Here is a 19,927-nt window from a genome sequence, read left to right as displayed (position 1 = left end):
TAATTCTACAGGAATGTCATTCATATATTAAGTCTGTCATTGAATTTGATGCCGTGTGTGGCTTATGGCTGTAAATATTAGTTACCACATGGTAGCTTTACTGAGCTTATACTATGTAAAAGACATTAAATATATACCAATCATAATTCCTGTGGTTATAATTTGTTAATCATGTTTTTATCATTAAAACAGTGAATAGAAAATATTTACAATGTGAGAAATGTTGAAAAGTAAAAACGAAGGTAGGAATAGGGAAAGAATAATAAACAGAAAGGACAAGCCAAACAGTACATTGGTCTCTTTAAGTCTAGACATGTCAATTCCAACTGTTAAGTACAAACAATTGATCCTACCCAGTTAAGAGTAAGAAAGTATCAGAGATATCAGCAGTACTTCCTCGATAATTGACAAGGAAATAGCTTAGGATTTAGAAGATCTGTGTCCCTTCATCAATTAAGATTGGACAGTAATTAAAATGGAAGTCACCAAATTAAAATAGTGTGGCCAAAGCAACTTTGATAAAGAACAAGAAAGCCTTGAATCACTGACTGTCTAGACTTAAAAGTTAAGATAGTCATGGTATGGCATGTTGTTATGTAGACCAAGAAACCTATTCCAGTATAAGTCAGAGGTAGATTTGCATAAGATCTATTGCTTTATCGCAAGTGCAAAGCTTATCCCATACACGGAGGGCAGTCTTCATACAATTTGTAGTAGAAAAGCATGGTGTCCGTAAACCTCATAAATGGGATTGAAACCACATTCTGTACATCCATGAAACATAGAGTTTACTCTGAACCTGTGTAAGGCTTATACAGGTATATGTATGAGGAGTGAATCATTACAATTTTGAGAAATAGGTAAGACTTCTTAGATATGACACCAAAATCATGGTGTCTGTCATTAAATGTACTGTCATTAAAATAATTTTTCTGTTTTTAAAGACTTATTGCTGGTGAGATTGCCACACAGTTCTGGCAACGCCTAAGTTTGATCCCCAGAACCCATATAAAAATGGAAGAACTTCTTTGACCTCCATACTTGAGCCATGGCATGCATGCCCAGACACACTCGTTATGGACACATATTAATAATAATAAAAAAAAGATTATCCTTAAAGCCATTCTTGGGGCTGGATGGGTAGCTCAACAGTTAGGAGCTTCTTGTTCTTCCAGAGGACCCAAGTTGGGTAATTCATACCCACATAAATCCAACTCTCGCCCTGGCCTCTGTGGGCACACACACATTTAACCTGTACCCGGGCACAGACATATACATGTACACATAAATAAAAACAGTTCTGTTTTTTAAAGCACTGTTGGGTGAAAAGACAAACCACGGATTGGGTGAAAATATTCAAAAGTCAACAAAGGATTTGTTAGAACTCCCCTCTTTTAATAAGAAATAAACAGAATTTTTTAAAAACACAAGCAAAAGAATTATATGCATGCATCACTAAAAAAGGTATCTAGATAGAAATGAGCTTGTGAAAGATACTCCGCTCTTTTTCCCTAAAAGATGCACATGCAGCACATTGAGATGCTACACATATAAAATGGCCATGACTGAGACTCAATAGGCTGGGCAGGTTGCAATAATCATTTAACAGTTTTTGTAAGCTAAGATTGATTTATTTCTTATAAGCCAGCACCACGAGATCCTTAAACATATTTAGCTAATTCTTTTAAAAAAGTCCTGAGAGTTACTGAATATTATACCCAATTTATAGGTTGCCCTTTTAACCTAAATTAACCAATAACTATAAGCAGAGACTAGGAATAGTGTATTTAGATCTGGTTTTCTCCAAACCATAATTTCACTGTTCATGTTAACCTCATATTTAATTTTCAATTATAATTATTCCATTATTTAAGTAAGCCATCAAAGGATTAAAGTGCCATGTTTAGTCTACTAACATGAGTGCCAAAGTTTTTCAGAGAATCTCATAAACAAATTATAATAAGGTAGCAACTTAGTACAAAAGTTCCCAATCCGTATTATTCCACGATTTCTTTTAGGACCAGACAGGATGGTAAGAAAGAATATCTGTTGTTTATTACTATGTAATTTCATATATCCCATCCAATAATTTTTTCCATAAAATGCTCAAGATTCTGCACCTTTTGTGGTTTTTATGAAGTTGAATTATTCTCAAATAAAAGGAATATTTCAAAACACAACAAATTTACAGGTCGCTAATGGGATTCTTTAAATTGCCAGAAGTGTTTTTACAAATTCAAGTTAGATGTAAGTGGCTATGACAAGATCTGCAGGTTAAGCTGGTTATTAATTCATTAGAGAGTATTTGACTACATGTAGTGTGGGATGATAGGAGAGCAATGCTAATGTGTGAATATGTTGTCTGTATGTAGTGTGGGATGATAGGAGAGCAATGCTAATGTGTGAGTTTGTTGTCTGTATTTAGTGTGGGATGATAGGAGAGCAATGCTAATGTTTGAGTATGTTGTCTGTATGTAGTGTGGGATGATAGGAGAGTATGTTGATGAACTAAGCACTTAGACATTTCTTGCTCCAGTGCTAGTGAGCCTACTCAGGACTTCATGCAAAGTGCAGCATCATATCATCTAACACAATTAAACAGAAAGCATAAAATGGTAAGAAGAAGAATTGTGTAGTGAAAGAGTACTTAGAATGTAATATACACTTTGTTTTTTGGTGGGTTTTTTTTGTTTGTTTGTTTGTTTGTTTTTTATGTTTTTTTCGGTTTTTGGGTTTTTTTTGTTTTTGTTTTGTTATTTGTTTTGTTTTGTTTTGTTTGAGACATGGTCTCACTATATAGCCCTGACCAACCTGGAACGCAGTATACAGGCTGGCCTCAAACTCACTGAGACCTACTTGCCTTTGCCTTCTTGGTGCTGGGATTAAAGGTATACGCCACCATGCCCAGCACTGTTAGACATTATAATACAATATTGTCTTTGGTTTTCCAGAGTAGCAGTATTTGATGCAAACTACAAGATAAAATTACCTTAAAGAGATTTTTTTTTTTAATTATATTTATTCTATGTCTATGGATGTGAGTGCCGGGAATTGAAGTCATCAAATTGGACAGCCATCACACCAGCTTCTCAAAGGGGTTTTGTTTTCATTAGGATTTTGAATTATGGGATGATGTAGGACTAAACATTCCCAAACCTCCAGACTTGTTACAACTTTACCGAGACTTTGGAAATCATCAAGTGACTGGAAAAGATCTTGTGGATGTGGCCAGTGGAGTAGATGAAGATGAATTACAGGCTCTTACACCGATTTTAAGCAGCGTCCCTCCAACCCTTGATACACCCCAGCCTCTAGAGGTGAGAAATCCCAACTAACCGCCCGTGCCCACAAAAATTACTTATGTAAAAATGTTACTGTGAGATCTTGAATTTCTGCTTTTTTTTTCCTTCCTGCTTTGATTTTTAGAACTCCTTGCTACTACAGAAATTAGAAGATAAAATTAGTTTATTAAATAATGAAAAATGGTCATTGATGGAGCAAATCCGAAGGCTTGAAAGGTTAGTACTTAGTTGTTATTTCTAACAGGTATATAGATACATGAAGCAGGGTTTCAATAGTAAGGCATAATGTTTTCACATAGCTGTTACGAAAGCCTCTTAATTATTTTCTGTATTTAAAATAATAAAATGTGTCACCAGTAAACTAGATTGATCCTGTGATCTTACAGTTCTTGTCTTAATTTAAGAAGTCAGATATTTTAGTTTCACCTGCGTCTTATCAGGTTCAGTAAAATAACTCCATATTAGTGGCATTCATACTTAACCATTCATTATTTCTTGTACTTTTTACAGTACTAAGTTGGGCTTGATGGGTCGGTCTCTGTTTCAAATGGAGATTTCTCAAGAGTAAGCTTTAGGGCCATTGTATCTCCTGGTTGACAGTTTGCAGCTAGGACTGTGAAGAGTGACAAGTGAAGAGCTTGGTCACTCAGCAAGCAATTAATAGGCTTTTAATATGTCCTGCCTATATTAACCCTTTTCTTTCTTCAGTGAGATGGACATCCTCAAAACAGAGCGCTTTACCACCCCAGCAGTTGGTGAATCTGTTCAACCTTCCCAAAAAGATTCTGAAGACAGTAGACGGAGCCCAGTTGTATATAGTTCAGACCAGGAAACAAACAAGGGTGGTCATCTTGAAACACTAGGTGGAGCTGATCCCTCTACTCCAAAAGAGAATTCCACTGGTTCTTGCCTCAGGAAGGAAGAAGAAATGCCACCTTCTTCTGTACCAAGTAAAACCATGGTCCATTTCGATCAACCCAATAGGTCAGTGTGACGCCATGCTTTGACACATGTCTTTCATTATTTGTGCTTGTAGGCCTAGAAGAACTCCAGTTCATATTTGAATGCCTTTTGCAGAGTTACAGTTTCTTACATTTGATATGACTTATCACGTAGGCAGAATGCGGGTCACAAAATGGGAAAAATAATTAATAAATTATGTCAAAGAGAAGAACACCATAAATTGACAAGTTCTGTCTTCACTAGGTGCATAAGGCCATAAATAATGTCTAATAAATAATATAAGTAATAAATAACTGTGCTCTTGACCTTCCCTTCCATGCCTCTTACCTTTCCTGTTATCAGGCCCAGATATTAGTGCTACATAGTCGCCTGCGCAGTGACAAAGCAGTACAAGACAGGGTTGTTCCCAGTCCTTTTCCTATATCTGCTGTCATTATTAGAGGGTGTCATTAATATTTTCTTCATTCATTTTTAAATATTTTCAGTTGTAACTTTAAAAAAACTTAAGAAGGGACTGTTTACTAAAATTTTTATTTCATGCATCTGTGCTTTAATCTTATAATGCACTTTTGGCTACAATATTCTTCTTGTTAGAGAAGCAAGTATAGTATACCCAACATTAGGGAAAAATTTTTAAAGCATGACTAATTTTCTTTAGACTCACAGGTCTTCATCATCACTGAGAAATAACTGGATTTGTTTGTGTTAGGAACTTTCCCATTCATGAGTGACAACCTTCTGTACTTGTTAGATATAATTATCGTTGCGTATATGGAGCTCACAAAATTGGAATAAGGTGTGCAATCCTTGAGGTATATTTGTTCCAATGTGGATGACATAAAATCATGGAAATGTATATTGTGGTGCTCAGTAGTAGCACTTGTGAAGTCCTCCCATATAAGAGCATCCGTGTAGCTCTTTGGTCCTCTGAAGGTAGATGCTGTCATATTCACTTAATACCTGTGTGCCAGGCAATGCTTCTAAGAATACATTGGTGAGTGAGACACTTTAATTCTTTCATGCACAAACATTGTGGTGTGAGAGTGAGTGAAAGAATTATAAAGTTGAAAAATAGAGAAGGGTCTTACCTTGGGAACATGTAATTATAGCACCCAACTAGTTATCAAATGGAAAGGTTTGATTGAAGAAATGTCATCTAAGATTTGAAGAAGTAAGAGTTAACTAGGTAAAGAAAGCAAAGGCTGAGTGGGTAAAGAACATTAGGAATGAAAATAGAAGGAACAGAATTACAAGATTCCTAAAACAGTGGAAGGTGTGTTGGGTTCCAAGTAAAGAGAAAGGAATGAATCCAGTGAAGGTAAGAGAAAGAACTGGTTTAAGGTTTCTAGTTTGAACAAGAAAATGGATGTGGCCCGTCCTTTTAGAGGGTGTGGGTTGTGCCTAAGAGAGTTAAGGGTCCAAGCCTTGGCACATCTCTCTAACTTGGCAATCATGGAAGTTACTGGGTACAACTTGGTGTGTGTGCTTTTGGTGAGTTTTGGGTATTAGCCTTGTCTTTGTAAATGAAGCACACCAGCAGCTCATAGTCAACTTTGTCAGCACTATTACATAGACTCGACGTTTTAGAAACAAAGATAGGCTTGACTTTTCTTATTAAACAGAAAAGTATAGTTTTTATACAGGTTAAAGTTGAACCGTTATATATCGGCACAACTGTAGTGCCTTCCGGCTTTGTTTCTTGTTCAATCTTTGTCAGCCTTTCTGAAGAGATAGGAAATGGAGGGTGGAGACAGTACTCATTTGAGATCTTGGAAATATTTCCTATAAGTATTAATCGCCGTATCACTTAGTATTTGATCCACTGACATATGAGGGACATTTCGTCTGTATGGCATCAGGCTGTTTGCGATATGTAGTGTTCTTGTCTTGTATAATTCTCCATCTATCAAGTCTGGTGGCTGAGAAATCTGGACAGCATTTGTGGGGTAAGATTAGTGTAGGGATGTGGGTTGCTAATGCAGATATGCAGCTTACTTCCTCCTGAGATAACAGTGCTAATTCTTGAGTCCTATCTCCTTTTTGTCCACTATTTTCTTGCAGAAAATTGTCTCCAGCTTTCCACCAAGCACTACTCTCTTTTTGTCGAATGTCTGCAGATAGCCGTTTAGGGTCAGAGGTGAGTTTATAGCACAGCTTCCACAAAACATCTCTACTGTTTTAGGGCTGATTGTTTTTTTATAGAGTTGGGTTTCATACAAAAAAAAAAATCTATTATTTAAAAGTAATTCTTTAAGAAATAGTACCTAAAATTTTAAACGGTAAGTGAGGCAGTTGGTTATTGGGTCATTTTCAGTCTAGCATACTTCATTATAAAATCAGGGTAGCTTTCTTGGGCCTTTACTAATGCAGTTCACTATACAAGCTGTTGCCCTTTTAGGGATTTTTTTTATTTTTTTAAGGAAAAAAAGCAAAAAAAACTAGTAATCATTGAAGAGGCCCCATTTCTGGGTTATCCCTTCTTCCCAGAACTGAAATACAGCAGGCCTTCCCCCAAGTCTCAACCCTATTTTTGCTTTAATTGGCATTTTATCTTTTAAATAAATATTTCATTTTCCTGGCATGTAGAAGTGTACATGCTTAGATATATCAATGTACAAGGATCCATTGAAACAGGATACTAGTATCTATCATTTTGGATACTACATTTGGTATTGGACACATTCGAAATCATAAATCCTCTGTATGAGCTAATTTATAATGTTCAATTCATTGTTACCACCATGGTTATTATAGTGTGCTATGTCCCTAGCTGCTAAGATAAATAAGTTTTTGTGTTCCCCTTCTTAGCAGCTAGAGCTGTAGCCTCGTATAAAAGCACTTGCTTAGAGTGTGTTAGTCCCGGTATCATAAACATTAAATAAATAAATTATCCCTCATACCCAACTCTACCCCATTTTCCTAGTGTGTTTACCCGTGATGGCCCCACAGAAATGACATGTTCTTTTCAGTATGAGCTATAATGCTAGAGTGTGTGCTTACATCCGAAGAGACAAGATCCAGAGTAGGAACATTTACCTGCCTTTATGCACGGGAGTCATCCACAGTCACCATTTAACTGGTTTTCTAGGTGTCTAGGATCGCAGACAGTGAAAAGAGTGTCATGTTAATGCTGGGACGCTGCCTGCCACACATTGTTCCTAATGTGCTGTTGGCAAAAAGAGAGGTAAGACACAAATATTCCCATCCCAGTAGTCCCATCATGTGGTGCGTTTTTGCCATTTTGAAGTTTAGTGTTATATTTTTATTTTGTTAAGTCTGTTACTTGCAATCATATTCTTACTTTTGTGCATGCGTCTCTGCTCCTAGAAAATGGTTTTACACCTCTGTCAGGTGAGTTCAGTAAAACTGCATGGTATCCATGGTTTCCAATTTTGCTTACAGCATTATTACAAGCTTTCGCGGTGCTATTACTGTAGGTCCATTTAGGTGTCATGAATGCTGTCCAAACACTAATTGACTTTCTTCTGTTCTTTTGATGATGTCTTTGATATCTGCAGAAGTTGACACTCATTGAAAATTAACAGACTAATAAATAATAATGTAGCATTTTCCCCAAATGCATTTGTAATTGCTTATTAGAAATGTTAGTTTTATTGTGTTTGATTGACAATAAATTCTTATAATGATAGGATAGTCATGATAGTAACTATAATAATCTTTTAAGGTCCCTTCTTAAGTTTTGTGTTTGCATTCTTGACAGATGTTTTAAATATCCTAGATAAAGGTGCAAGGAAATTTTAGTACATGCGATCTAGACCATTAGCCAGGAGCACATTAGGAAGTTATCCATATAGCTATAAATTATTATTATTACATATATGTTTAGCCACTAAAAGATGAAAATGTATGCATTTTACCATTATCATGTTAATGTTTATCACTGATTTTATTTATGGGACCTACAGTATGATAGGTACATAATGCATTGGCAAAACCCATTTAAACTTGACCTTAGTTATCTATCTAAGCAAAAGAAATTAGTGCTGATCCTCAAGAAAGGGTATGTAGAGCTTTGAAAGTTTTAATTCCTATAGTATTTTTAATGTAAAAAAAGGACTTAAAATTTTTCATTCCTATAGATGTTTTTAATTTTAAAAAAGCTTAGAAACTATTCTTGCTGATGGTTTTATTTTAAATAATTTTAAATTATTGTAAGATAATAATATATATGGAAGTTTTCTAGATCTTGAAGGATCAGTGTCCAATTTCAGAATTGTTTTTGCGGTTCTGCCTGGCAGGGTGTTGTTTGAGCTTTTCTTTTTCTTTCTCTGCTTGTATTATCCATGTTATGAATTACTGTTTGCCTCCCACTTACTGTCCTTCCTTAATATAATCTTTATGTGTGACCAAACCTGACTGTCGTAAAATTAGTTTTGCCTTTTTTCCACATTAGCATAAAACACTTCTATAACTAAAATCTGATTGTATTGCATGAAGTATTTATAGTTTTGCATCATCAATAATCAGATACTGTCTGTGTATACTTTCATTGGCTGATTTTAAATTTTCTTTTCTGATTTTAAATTTCTTATGTTTGAAAACTATTGAATGTTCTTGTAGGTTTATGAAGAACTAATTCTTTCCTCTACTTCTTTTTATCTTGTTCTATTCAATTCATTACAGTTGTATTTTTTCAAAATTATATTAGTAAATAATAAAGTATATTAGCTTGGCCTAAAATAAATCCCTGGATATAAAAGGACAAAACCTTGGAGCATATGCTGTGATGCTCTAAGTTCAATCCTTAGTACCACCAGAGGGAGAAAAGAAGCAAAACTTAATATATCACTGACATTTAATTTATTTTTAATATTTCACCTGTTTAAGTCCGTTTTTTAAAGAGCTCTTGTGATTAAAGAATTGGCATTTGAGGCTTTTCTTATCTCTCAAGTTTTATGTGCTTTTTTTCAGCATAAGCAGGGTTTAAAAGTGTAGTCAGCTGATAATCATACTAATATCCTAGCTGATTACATAGCACATTAGAAACGGGGCTTAAGGCTTTTTTAGTAAGTGTAAGTGTTACAGCTCTGAGGGGAAAGACAACCTGGCAGTCAGGAGCCAAGAAATAGCACAAAGTCACAGAAGACATCTGTTGGGAGGACACCAGAGGGTTGCTGCCTCTGCTCGGGTGAGAAGCAGCAAAGACTTGAGCAGGAGGTGGCTTTATATAGTGTTCCTTGGGGATGGAGCTGTCCAAGACTGCAGGAATTTTGTATGTAGCCTGATACAGTAAGGAGACAGCAGGAACTCCTATGAATACAAGCACAAAAATGTCCAACAAAACCCTACTGTCCGATACATATGAAAAGAAGCATAAGACAAATTTAATGCCCTTTGACAATAAAGCAAGAACACATTAGACCTCAGAATTAAATATCCTTAACATGATAATGGTCATTAAAATAAAACCCCACAACTAGCATTATAGTTAAAGGAAAAAAAAAACATAAGTGGAAAGGGTTTCATAACCAGGATATATGAAGACCTCTACTCTACAGCTAAAACATATGAAGACAGTCCAATTAAAAATGGTCAAAGGACTTGAAAAAAAAAAATACATTAGAAGTTAGTAAAATTATATGTGGGACTGAGAAAAGGGTTTAGGTAGTCTATCTTTTTCTATTTTAAAAAAGTTTATCTATGTTAATGTATTGCTTCAAAACACATGAGTGGCTAGCCCCAACGCCCCAGACTTGGGCCATAATGCAAGTTTTCCAGCCCTCTGAGATGGGAATGGCCAGGCCACGCCCTACAGAAAAAAATCATGTTTTCACATCAATACATATGAAGAGAAGCATAAGACCAAATTTAATGTCCTTGTTCTGTGTATGTGGTATATTGGTTTTATGTTCATTATTCTTGACTTGCTGAAGTGTAGCCCTTTTGCGGTTTATAATCCTTTTAATGTACTGCTGATTGGACAGTAGGGTTTTGTTGAACATTTTTGTGCTTGTATAAGAGTTCCTGGTGTCTCCTTACTGTATCATGCCCCTTTCCACAACATCCGACTGTTTACTTTGTGGTCCTTTTTACATGCTTATTCCTCTTCTTTAGCACAAATGCACATTGATGTGATAGTCTAAGGTTTCTTTTGGTTTGGGTTTTACAAAATTTAAAATTGGGGATAGAGCTGGCTAAACATTTAAGAGCACTTGCTGCTCTTCCAGAGTCCCTAAGTCCCTCCTTGGCACCCACAAAAGGTGGTTCAAAGCCATCTGAAACTCCAGATGTAAGGGATCCACTTCCAGGTCTCTACACACACATACACACACACCTTACATACATACGCTCATACAGATATATGCACACAAGTTTAAAAAAATTATTTTTGAAGATGTTTAAGATTTTGACACTTTAAAGTATGGACACATAGGACTGAAGAGATGGCTCAGTGGATAAAATAATTCCCATTATAAGACTGACAACCTGGATTAGGATGCTGAGAACCAATTTAAAAGTCAGATGCAGAGCCAGCAGTCGTGCATGTCTTTAATCCCAGCACTCAGGAGGCAGACACGTTCAGGACAGTCAAAACTATACAGAAAACCCATCTTGAGGGGTTGGGGTGAGGAATAAGAGATGCAGTAGTACATGAGGCTATAATCTTAGCTCTCCTGTAGAGAGACATGGAGACAGGAAAATCCCCAGAAGCTGATGACTCTCACACAACAGTGAGTAAGTGAGACACTGTCTCATGGGTGATGACCAACACCAGAGGTTGTCCTTTGGCTTCCACACTTACTGTTATGGCAAGTACAGACAGGCAGGCACGCACGCACGCACGCACACGCACACACACCCTCACACAGTAGGGAGGGAGAGATTGGGGTTTGAGGATGACTCAGTTGACAAGAACACAGGAGGATCAGAGTTTGAATCTCCAGTGCCCACATAAATATTGGCTGGTCTGGCAGCTCAACTATAATTCAAGCCTTGGAAGGCAGAGTGAGTTTGATTGGGAGACTCTACTTCAAAGAATAGTATAGAAGAGCAATTCAGGAGGATACCACACACACACACACACACACACACACACACACACACACACACACACACGAAATGAAAATGGGGTGGGGGAGATTGAAAAATATGGATACTTTTCCTAAAATAAGGAGGAAATTACCTTTTAGATTTAATATCATTAGAGTCATAATTACTATAAGTATTTTATTAACCGTGGTAGTTATGATTTTACTTTTTTGTAAAAAACAATCCTTAAATGTTTAGAAATAACATGTATTACTGTATTACTTTCAATACATTTAAATTAAAATTCTCAAAGACATATTTCTAAGTGTCGCCTATCAACTTAGAGAAATTTAGCTTAAATATAGCAGTCAGAATTACAATGAAAGTTTTTAAAGGGTTAGAGTTCCTGAATTGGGAATGATGCCAACAGTTTGTGAATGGTTATATAATGAAGAAAATGGTGAACACTAATCTCCAGGTCTGTATATGTTCATGTTTCAGAGACTTGGAGAGGAATAGATAAAAGAATAGGGATTATTTGTAAACCACCCAGCTTAACGGGTCAAATTCCAGTTTCAGTCTGTGCCGGCCGTTTCTGTGACCAGACCACTCCTAATGTTTTTATCAATGTCTCTGTCAGCACTGTGTCTGAGGAAGAGGCTGTCTCCCAGGCTTCCACGTCATAATATATTCTAGTGGTTTCTTTAGAATACTTGTTGTTTAGAGCATTTTCTCTCCAAAAATAGCTTTCCACTTTTGAGCTTTTTCTTTTTTTAACCACTAGATTTGAAAATCCACTCAAATAAAAAACATAATATATTCAGGGTTCAGAATATTGTCTTGATGAAAATGTAGAACAGCTTTAATTTCATGCATTTCTATGAAAAAGAAACTTGGCCGCTACATTCCTATAAAATATTTGTTACTTCTCCATGGTGAATGTGCAGTGAAATATAATTTAATTTTGAGTTTAATATCAAATATTTCTAATTACATTCAATAGTAATACCCACTTGTCTGCACCAGCAATGGTCTTTTTAATTGGACATTGGATTAAATATGAAGGGTAGAGAATTATTGGGTTATATAGCTCCTTCTAAGAGAAGCACATTTTGTATGTGTGGAAAGGAATTTTTGTTATTTTGTTTGAGAAGAATTTTTGTGTTTTTATTTATTTTGATTTTTGTTTACCTGCCTTTGTTTTTGACTTGGGATTTTTGTTGTTCTTATTGTTGTTGGGAGATGATATGTGTAGTGCTGGTTGGAGGTCAAGGCCTTATATGTGCCAGCTAAGTAAGTACCTTATTATTGAGATGGATGCCCTGCACCAGGGAAAAGTTTCCTTTTGTTGATTTTTCTTTTTTTTTTTTTTTTTTTTAACTTTTGATGCTTAAAAAAAAAAAAAAAAAGTAAACTTTTGCAAGAAATTTCAAACACTTCCAATATAAAGTTGTACCAGTTTGTCAGTTGATAGGACATTATACCACAAGGTATAAAAAGCTGTGGGTCCTTAGGTAATACTGGGTAAGAAAGGAAGATTAGTTGAACCTTAAATAATTTTAGTACACTGTGGTTTATCCTTCTGTATAATAAGCATATAGATTTTATAATGCTGTTCTTCTGTTTGTTGAGGTGGAAGAAAAAAGTAGGATACACTGCAGTGTATTTTTATTTTGAATTTCTCTACCCTCGTATTTCTTTAGGAGTTGATACCCCTCATATTGTGTACAGCTTGCCTGCACCCCGAACCGAAAGAAAGAGACCAGCTTCTCCATATACTTTTCAACTTGATCAAGAGGCCAGATGATGAGCAGAGGTGGGTGTACAGGATGAGCAAATGCAGTGCTGACATGCTAATTTTTCTTAATGAGCATCATATCTGCTGATTTAATTAATCTACAGGCCTTCCTTTTCTTCCCAGTATCAATTCAGTGTGCTGAGCTCGCCCATCGTGTATCCACCATTATGTGAATGACCTCAATAATGTTGTCATTAGTTTCCTTTCCTTCTGTTCACCCCCTTTTTTAAAAGGAACCGGCAGTTTATACCAACAAATAAACAGTTAAGAGGGAAAACACTCTGAGAAATTAAACCTGTGGAAATAAGCAAAACCTAGCTGTGAAAAGTATGTACAAATCCTGTTGAGAGCCCCTACTGACTCTAGACACATGTATGTACTAACAGATATTACAAAAACTATGTTATATTTTGATCTGAAAATTCTATTAATTCAAACCTATTAGTATTCTTTCCTTATTTCTAGTACAGAGGCATCTCATAGTGCTCAGTGGTTAGGTTATAGCAGAGACTTTTGCTATAAAGACGATAGAGCAAATACCATAAATCTTGTAGTGTTCTCCTTCGTGCTATAAGGTTATCAGCTCTTCCTTTGTCTGCAAAATACAAGAAGCTGTAGTAAGGTGACCTGAGAAAACCGGTCCTACTCAGTGATCCCACAAGCGTTCTCATGCCCTCATCTACCAACATGAACTCTCCCTAGGTAGAAACCAAGCCTTATCTACCAACGTGTGCTCTCGGTGCTTCTTTGGATAAGTGCTAAGACATAGAAAAACAAGTAGTAATAGAAACCTTGATAGGTTCTACTTCTTCAGAATTTTCCTTGTTTTGAAAAGAATGCTCTAGCAGAAAGCAAGTATCTTGATTTGGTTTTTGTTTTTTTTTTTTTTTTTTTTTTTTGTTTTGTTTTGTTTTGTTTTTTTGTTTGTTTGTTTTGTTTTGTTTTGTTTTTTTGTTTTTTTACGTTAGATTTCTTTTTTATTTATTTTTATTTTACATGTCAATCCCAGTTCCCTCTCCCTCCCTCCCTCTTAGCCTCTCTCCCCCTCACATGCACCCTGACCACCCTCCCCTCACATCCTCCCACCCCAATTCCACATGTAGGGCTATGCCATCCAGGTGGGGTCATGTAAATCTGTCAAGTCTTTTGAAGTAGGGACTAGGACTTCTCTCCTGTCTCTGGGTTAAGGCAGTGTCCCTCCATGGGGGATGTGTCCACAAGGTCCTTTTGTGCACCAGGGATACATCCTGGTTCCACTGAGGTCCCTTAGACTGCTCAGTCCTTCTGGCTGAGACCCATATTCGGGGGGGCCTGAGTCAGTCCCATGCTGGATTCCCAGCTATCAGTCTGGGGGCCTGTTAGCTCCTCCTTGTTCAGGTCAGCTGTCTCTATGTGTTTCTGCAACCTGGTCTTGTCCTCTCCCTCTGCATCTGGATTCTAGTTCGACTCAGTGTTTAGTTGTGGGTATTTGCTTCTGTTTCCAACAGATACTGGATGAGGGCTTCATGATGGTGGATAAGTTAGTTGTTGATCTCACTGTCTGGGAAGGGCATTTATGGTAGCCTTTCCACGGTTGCTCATATTGTTAGTTGGCAGCAGTCTTGTAGGTCTCTAGACCTTTCTTTAGACTCAGTTTTCTTGATTTGTTTTTAATCTTCAGAGAGATTTTCTGTTTTGAGGTGGCAAGTAGTTGCCATTTCAAGAATATTTCTTTCAATTTGGAATTTTCTGTGAAGACATAAACTACTTGGGGTGTGGGGAATAAAGTCTGAGCAGTGAGCATTTGTAAGAAAGAGGTACTTGGGAAATAATAGATAGCCCTTAATGGAACTAGATTAGGAAAGCCACTACTGGACCAATCAAGGAAGTATGAGCTGCCTTAAGATTAGTCAGAAGCTACTAAGTCAGGAAGCCGTTGTTTGTGTAAGGAAACTAGTTGTTTCTGTCCTCCTTTAGTCCACAGTCTGAGATGCTTGCCAGTCAGAAGACATAGAAAGATATAAGTGGCATCCTTTCAACCAAATTATGGCGTTTTTAGTAAAATCCTATAAGCCAAAAAAGACCAGAAACCACCCAAGAAAGTACATGGCTACCTTTTCATCTTAGTGGATTTGCAGGCCATCTCAAATTCTTTAAATAACTCACTCTCGTTGTGAAGATATTAGGTACTAAAGCAGAAGTGAAATCACGTGACTAATCCTGTACTCAAGAGACAGCGGCAGATAATTTTGTTAGTTTGAGGCCAAGCTGGTCTACATAGTGAATCCCAGAATAGCCAGGGCTATATAGAGACCCTGTCTCAAAATGAAAAAAGAAAGAGGAAAACCAAGTACTGAAAAAGGGAGAAAAGGCAATTCTAGAGTCAGTATAGCCCATAAGAGTAAGAACTTCATATGCCTAAAGCGTCTCAGGAATAAAACTATTTTGTAGCTTCTTCCTGCATCTCAAAGCAAGACTGTTTCTTCCTAGAGAAAAAGAATTATCATGAGTCCCCATAAAATTCACTATACAATGAGCATGGCAGTGATTTTGAAAATTCACAGTAAATATGAGCGTAATACATGTGTGAAATGTCATAATGAAATTAATCCTTTATCAGTATACTATGAGCATCGTACAGTGACAGATATATGTGTAAAACCAATCCTTTATTTGTATTATGGCTACAAATTTAATAACTGTCATAATAAAATCCACAGTAACATTCTACCTTGAAAAATAATTTATTACATAAACATTTATAAACATTTGATATTCTTGAAAGAAATCAAGAATTGATGGCTATTATAAAACAGAAAGGAACATAAAAATATCAGAAGGAAAAGTCTAGAATAGCAAGATACCCAGAAAGAAAAGGTAAAATGGCAAAGTTTTTCAAATTCACACTATAGGCTTTATAGATTTAATACTACTGAAAACTGAGTACATGTTTTAAACCATAAGTTTCAAATATCAGTAGGCTTTTTTTTTTTTTTTTTTCCTTTGAGATAGGCAGGCAACACAAAACTTAAAATATAACCACTGCCACCTGGTGGCCAAGCCTTCACATCAGAAATAAAGTGTTTTTGCCTACTTGTTTTCCTCTTACAGGAATATAACATTTTATTACAAAAGACCAATAACCATAGTCCATATTATTATATAATATAAATTTAAATTAGACAAATATGTCAGCATATACTTGATAGGTAGCCTCTTATTTCTCTTTAGTTATCTCAGACTTATTTAACAATATCTCAGAAAAACCTAGTTTTCTTCTCCGTGATGCTGCTTTCTGCAGTTCTTTGACAACAACCATAAATGATACCTTATTTCTAGCTAATTAATTTGATGATTTGTCTTACTTTTTTACTGTTATAGCAGACTACTTCCAACGCTATTAATAATGTATTGGGCCGTCTGATCTTTTCTGTTTTGAACTGCATTTCAGAGCTATCATTTTTTTCCATTCCATGTTTAGACGTAGTTAGTATAATAGGAGTACTTGATTTCAAGTTCTGGACATGTATATCATATAGAAATACTTTAAGTACTTAAAATATTTGTGTCAATGACTGTGACCAGGATGTGTGCATGTTTGCTAGACAGAGGGCAGTGTGGGCACTTTCCTCAGGCAGAATTCGTGATTTTACTTTTGTTGGCTCAGGATGGAGCTCAGGGACTCACACATGACCAGCCACTGCACTACCAATGACTTAGAGCTCCAGACCTGACCCTTGGTTAGAACAGGCTAGCCAGAGAGCACACACATCTGCCCGTCTCCATGTCCCCTGAACAAGTATGCCCCATCATACTTGGCTTTTTCTATATGGCTTCTTTCTAAGAGAATTGAGTAACTGCAATTATCAAACATTTGTGGGACACATACATACATAATCGTTGGTACAAAAAGCCTCGGCTGTTATAAATGTCTCATGAGGAAGTAGGGGACAGAATTTTTCATTGTATTTCCTTTTATTAACTAAGATTTACCTGGCCTCCTAAAGTGAGGGAAAATAAACGAAATAGAAAAATCAGAAAGAAACCCTGAAATAGAAACAAAGGGTGCAATAAGTGAAAGGGGATTTGTGTAGCACAATTCCCCAAAACCTGGGTTACAGTGTAACGCAGACAACATGAGGTCCTGGATTTGGTCCTTGGTACTGCAATTAAAAATAAATGGAAATATATGTTTTATGTACATATTAGTTTGTGTGGACTGTGGTGAGCAGAGGGTTGCTGTGATGTATAATAATGACATTTACTTCAAAAATTGACTCCTTATTTGTTTTTTTAATTTGTCTTGGTTTGAGTTTATGTTGAGGCGTCTCACCAGCTAGCTCTTGCTGGCCTGGAGCTTATATAGCGCAGACTAGCCTCTGCTCACAGAGAGCTGCCTACATCTCCTCCCAAGTGCTGGAATTAAAGGGGTGCCACCATTCCTAACTGTTGAACTCTTTTTAACTCCTGATTGTAGTTCTATTTTCTAATGCACATACAAGTTTTTTCTCTTATTTTCAGACAAATGATACTGACAGGTTGTGTGGCATTTGCACGTCATGTTGGACCAACGCGTGTGGAGGCTGAACTTTTACCACAGTGTTGGGAACAGGTGAGTTACCTGTACGGCACTCTTAGTGATTTTTTTCTTCTTCTTGAAGGTTTATATTTTCTTTTTAAAGGACACGGGAAAATCCATGGAATGTGAGTTATGCTACTGTCCGTAGCTCAGCACATGGTTATTTGTGCAAAAGCATGCTCTGGGTTGTTCTGCTTTATTCATTCATTCCGCAGATACTTAAAACATGGTGTCCAGTGCCAGGTACTAGTGCAGTGACAGTGTGAAGAAAGACAAAGTAGAGGACTGAACGTGACAGAAAACATTGTCCTCTGAGGGCGTGCTGTTGTACCAAAAGTCTGGGTGAAGTTAGGCCCAGCAAGCTCCAAGTCCCTGTACATTTGCTTGGTGAGCTTGGGGAAGAGTGAGGTGTGTATGCATGCACACGTGAGTGGGGGTGGGTGTGAATGGAGAACGTGTATAGATTGTAGGTATATACAGTATACGAAGTATAGAACTTTGATATGACAAGTGTATATATTTATAATTAAATTAATTTTGCTGGAGTAGTTTACTTTTTAAAAGTCATTTGTTTTATGATCATTGGTGTTTTGTTGCCATATATATCTGTGTGAGCTTGTGAGAAGCCGTAAAACTGAAGTTACAGACAGGTTTGGGGTGCCGTCTGGGTGCTGGGAACTGAACCCGAAAGAACACACACTGCTCTCCACCACCAAGCCTTCTCTACAGCTCACCTCCTTTTTAAATACTTTATTTCTATAGTGTATGGTAATATTCCAGTCCTCTAAAAACTCCGACTACTAACTTTGTAGATGTAATAGGAAATTAAGTACCTCATTACATGACCTTTAAAAGATGGCTTTCTCATTATGGAGACAAGTTATGAAGCCCAAATTAAAGTCTCTTGTTTGTTCTGAAGAAAAAAAAAAAATATCGGTCAGAAGTAACATCAAGTGTGTCACTGTTCGAAGATCTAGCCTTAATTTCTTTAGGCATTCATTTTATTACTAAAGTGGCAGTATATGAACTGAAAAATGTAGCACAGTGTAATAATAATTACCTCTGACAATGGCAGGCAGCATCTTTATATTACAAAGCATGCTAATTTAGGGTGTGTTTCTAATTACTTAAAGTCAAAATTAACTCAGATGCACCATGAAACTTTGAATTTATAAATCTGTACAAACTATTCGTGTATACATCTAATGTTTTATAGTTTTTCCATTTTCTCTTTTTAGCTTTCATTTAAACTGAGCACAGTGAGAAACACACGTAACCCCAGCACTCAAGAGACAGAGACAGGAAGAGTCAAGGCTAGACCCTGCCTCAGAAATCCTAAAAAAAATTTAAAACGTAAAAAATTATTCCAGGCATGGTGGTACATGTCTGTATTTTCAGTACTGGTGAGGCTGAGACTAGAAGACGGTGTGAGTTCTAGGCAAGCCTGGACTACTTTCTCAAAAGCACCCAAAAAAAAAAAAAAAAAAAAAAAAAAAAAAAAAAAGAGTTTTGTTAATTCCGGTGCTGCCTGGAATGATTTCAGTGCATTCACAGAGTATTACATTCGTCTTTGCATCCAATTTGGAAATTAAAGCTTTTTGTTACTCCCAACACAAAAGTGCCGCTAGGTCTGCTGTGGCTGCTATGGGTCTCTTAAATCTCCATATGAATTTTAAAGGTCTGCTTCTCGTTTCTGTAAAGAAGCCAGCTGGGATTTTTTTTTTTTTTTTTCCCCAAGTAATTTATTGAATCTATAGATGGATCTGGAGAGCATTCCCATCCTAATTATATAAGTTCCCAATCTGAATTTTGGGTTCCTTTCCATTCATCAAAGTCTTTAAAATATCTACCACAGTGGTTTATAATTTTCAGAATGTATGTTTTGTACTTGTTTCAGTCCTAAGTACTTTAGGTAGAAAGCTAAAGAGAATCTTTTTAATTCATTAATTGAAGAAATCCAGTTGATTTTGTGTGTATACTTACAGGAGGCTCAGTACGCTAGACTGAGAAGGAACAAGGTGAACCTTCAGTGCAGCTCTCTGACATCAGACTTTTCTCTGCTTGCAGAGCAATTGTGACCAGATCCAAGTTAGCTCAGGCATGTTAGTTACACACATCTCTGCCATCTCTCTTTTGTATGGGGATCTTTGTAATTGTGGATCAGGGATCTAACTAGCCACCTACCTCTAGTTTGTTGCCCAATAGATTTCTATATAACTTCTTTTCTTAATTTTAGGCATCCAAAACATTATTGAATTATGTCATCTTTTGATATGGGAATATGAGAACAGATATACTTCTTTTCCAGTCAAGGAA

At 36.5% G+C, this 19,927-nt stretch overlaps 1 protein-coding gene across 1 annotated transcript in view; it reads left to right on the top strand.

The window, feature by feature from the left end:
• Positions 1-19,927, top strand: part of Relch (RAB11 binding and LisH domain, coiled-coil and HEAT repeat containing) — an 81,392-nt gene that overhangs the window by 22,507 nt on the left and 38,958 nt on the right. The window contains exons 6-12 of the mRNA XM_051203917.1: positions 3,114-3,317; positions 3,427-3,518; positions 4,011-4,286; positions 6,327-6,402; positions 7,354-7,449; positions 12,959-13,071; positions 17,554-17,644. Coding sequence (XP_051059874.1) covers positions 3,114-3,317; positions 3,427-3,518; positions 4,011-4,286; positions 6,327-6,402; positions 7,354-7,449; positions 12,959-13,071; positions 17,554-17,644 — 948 coding nt within the window. The remainder of the gene's footprint in view (positions 1-3,113; positions 3,318-3,426; positions 3,519-4,010; positions 4,287-6,326; positions 6,403-7,353; positions 7,450-12,958; positions 13,072-17,553; positions 17,645-19,927) is intronic.

Source organism: Phodopus roborovskii, unplaced genomic scaffold (assembly GCF_943737965.1).
Source record: "Phodopus roborovskii unplaced genomic scaffold, PHOROB, whole genome shotgun sequence".
NCBI classification, from domain to species: Eukaryota; Metazoa; Chordata; class Mammalia; order Rodentia; family Cricetidae; genus Phodopus; species Phodopus roborovskii.
The sequence above is the reverse complement of the archived record's forward strand: the minus strand, read 5'-3'. Positions and strand labels throughout refer to the sequence as shown.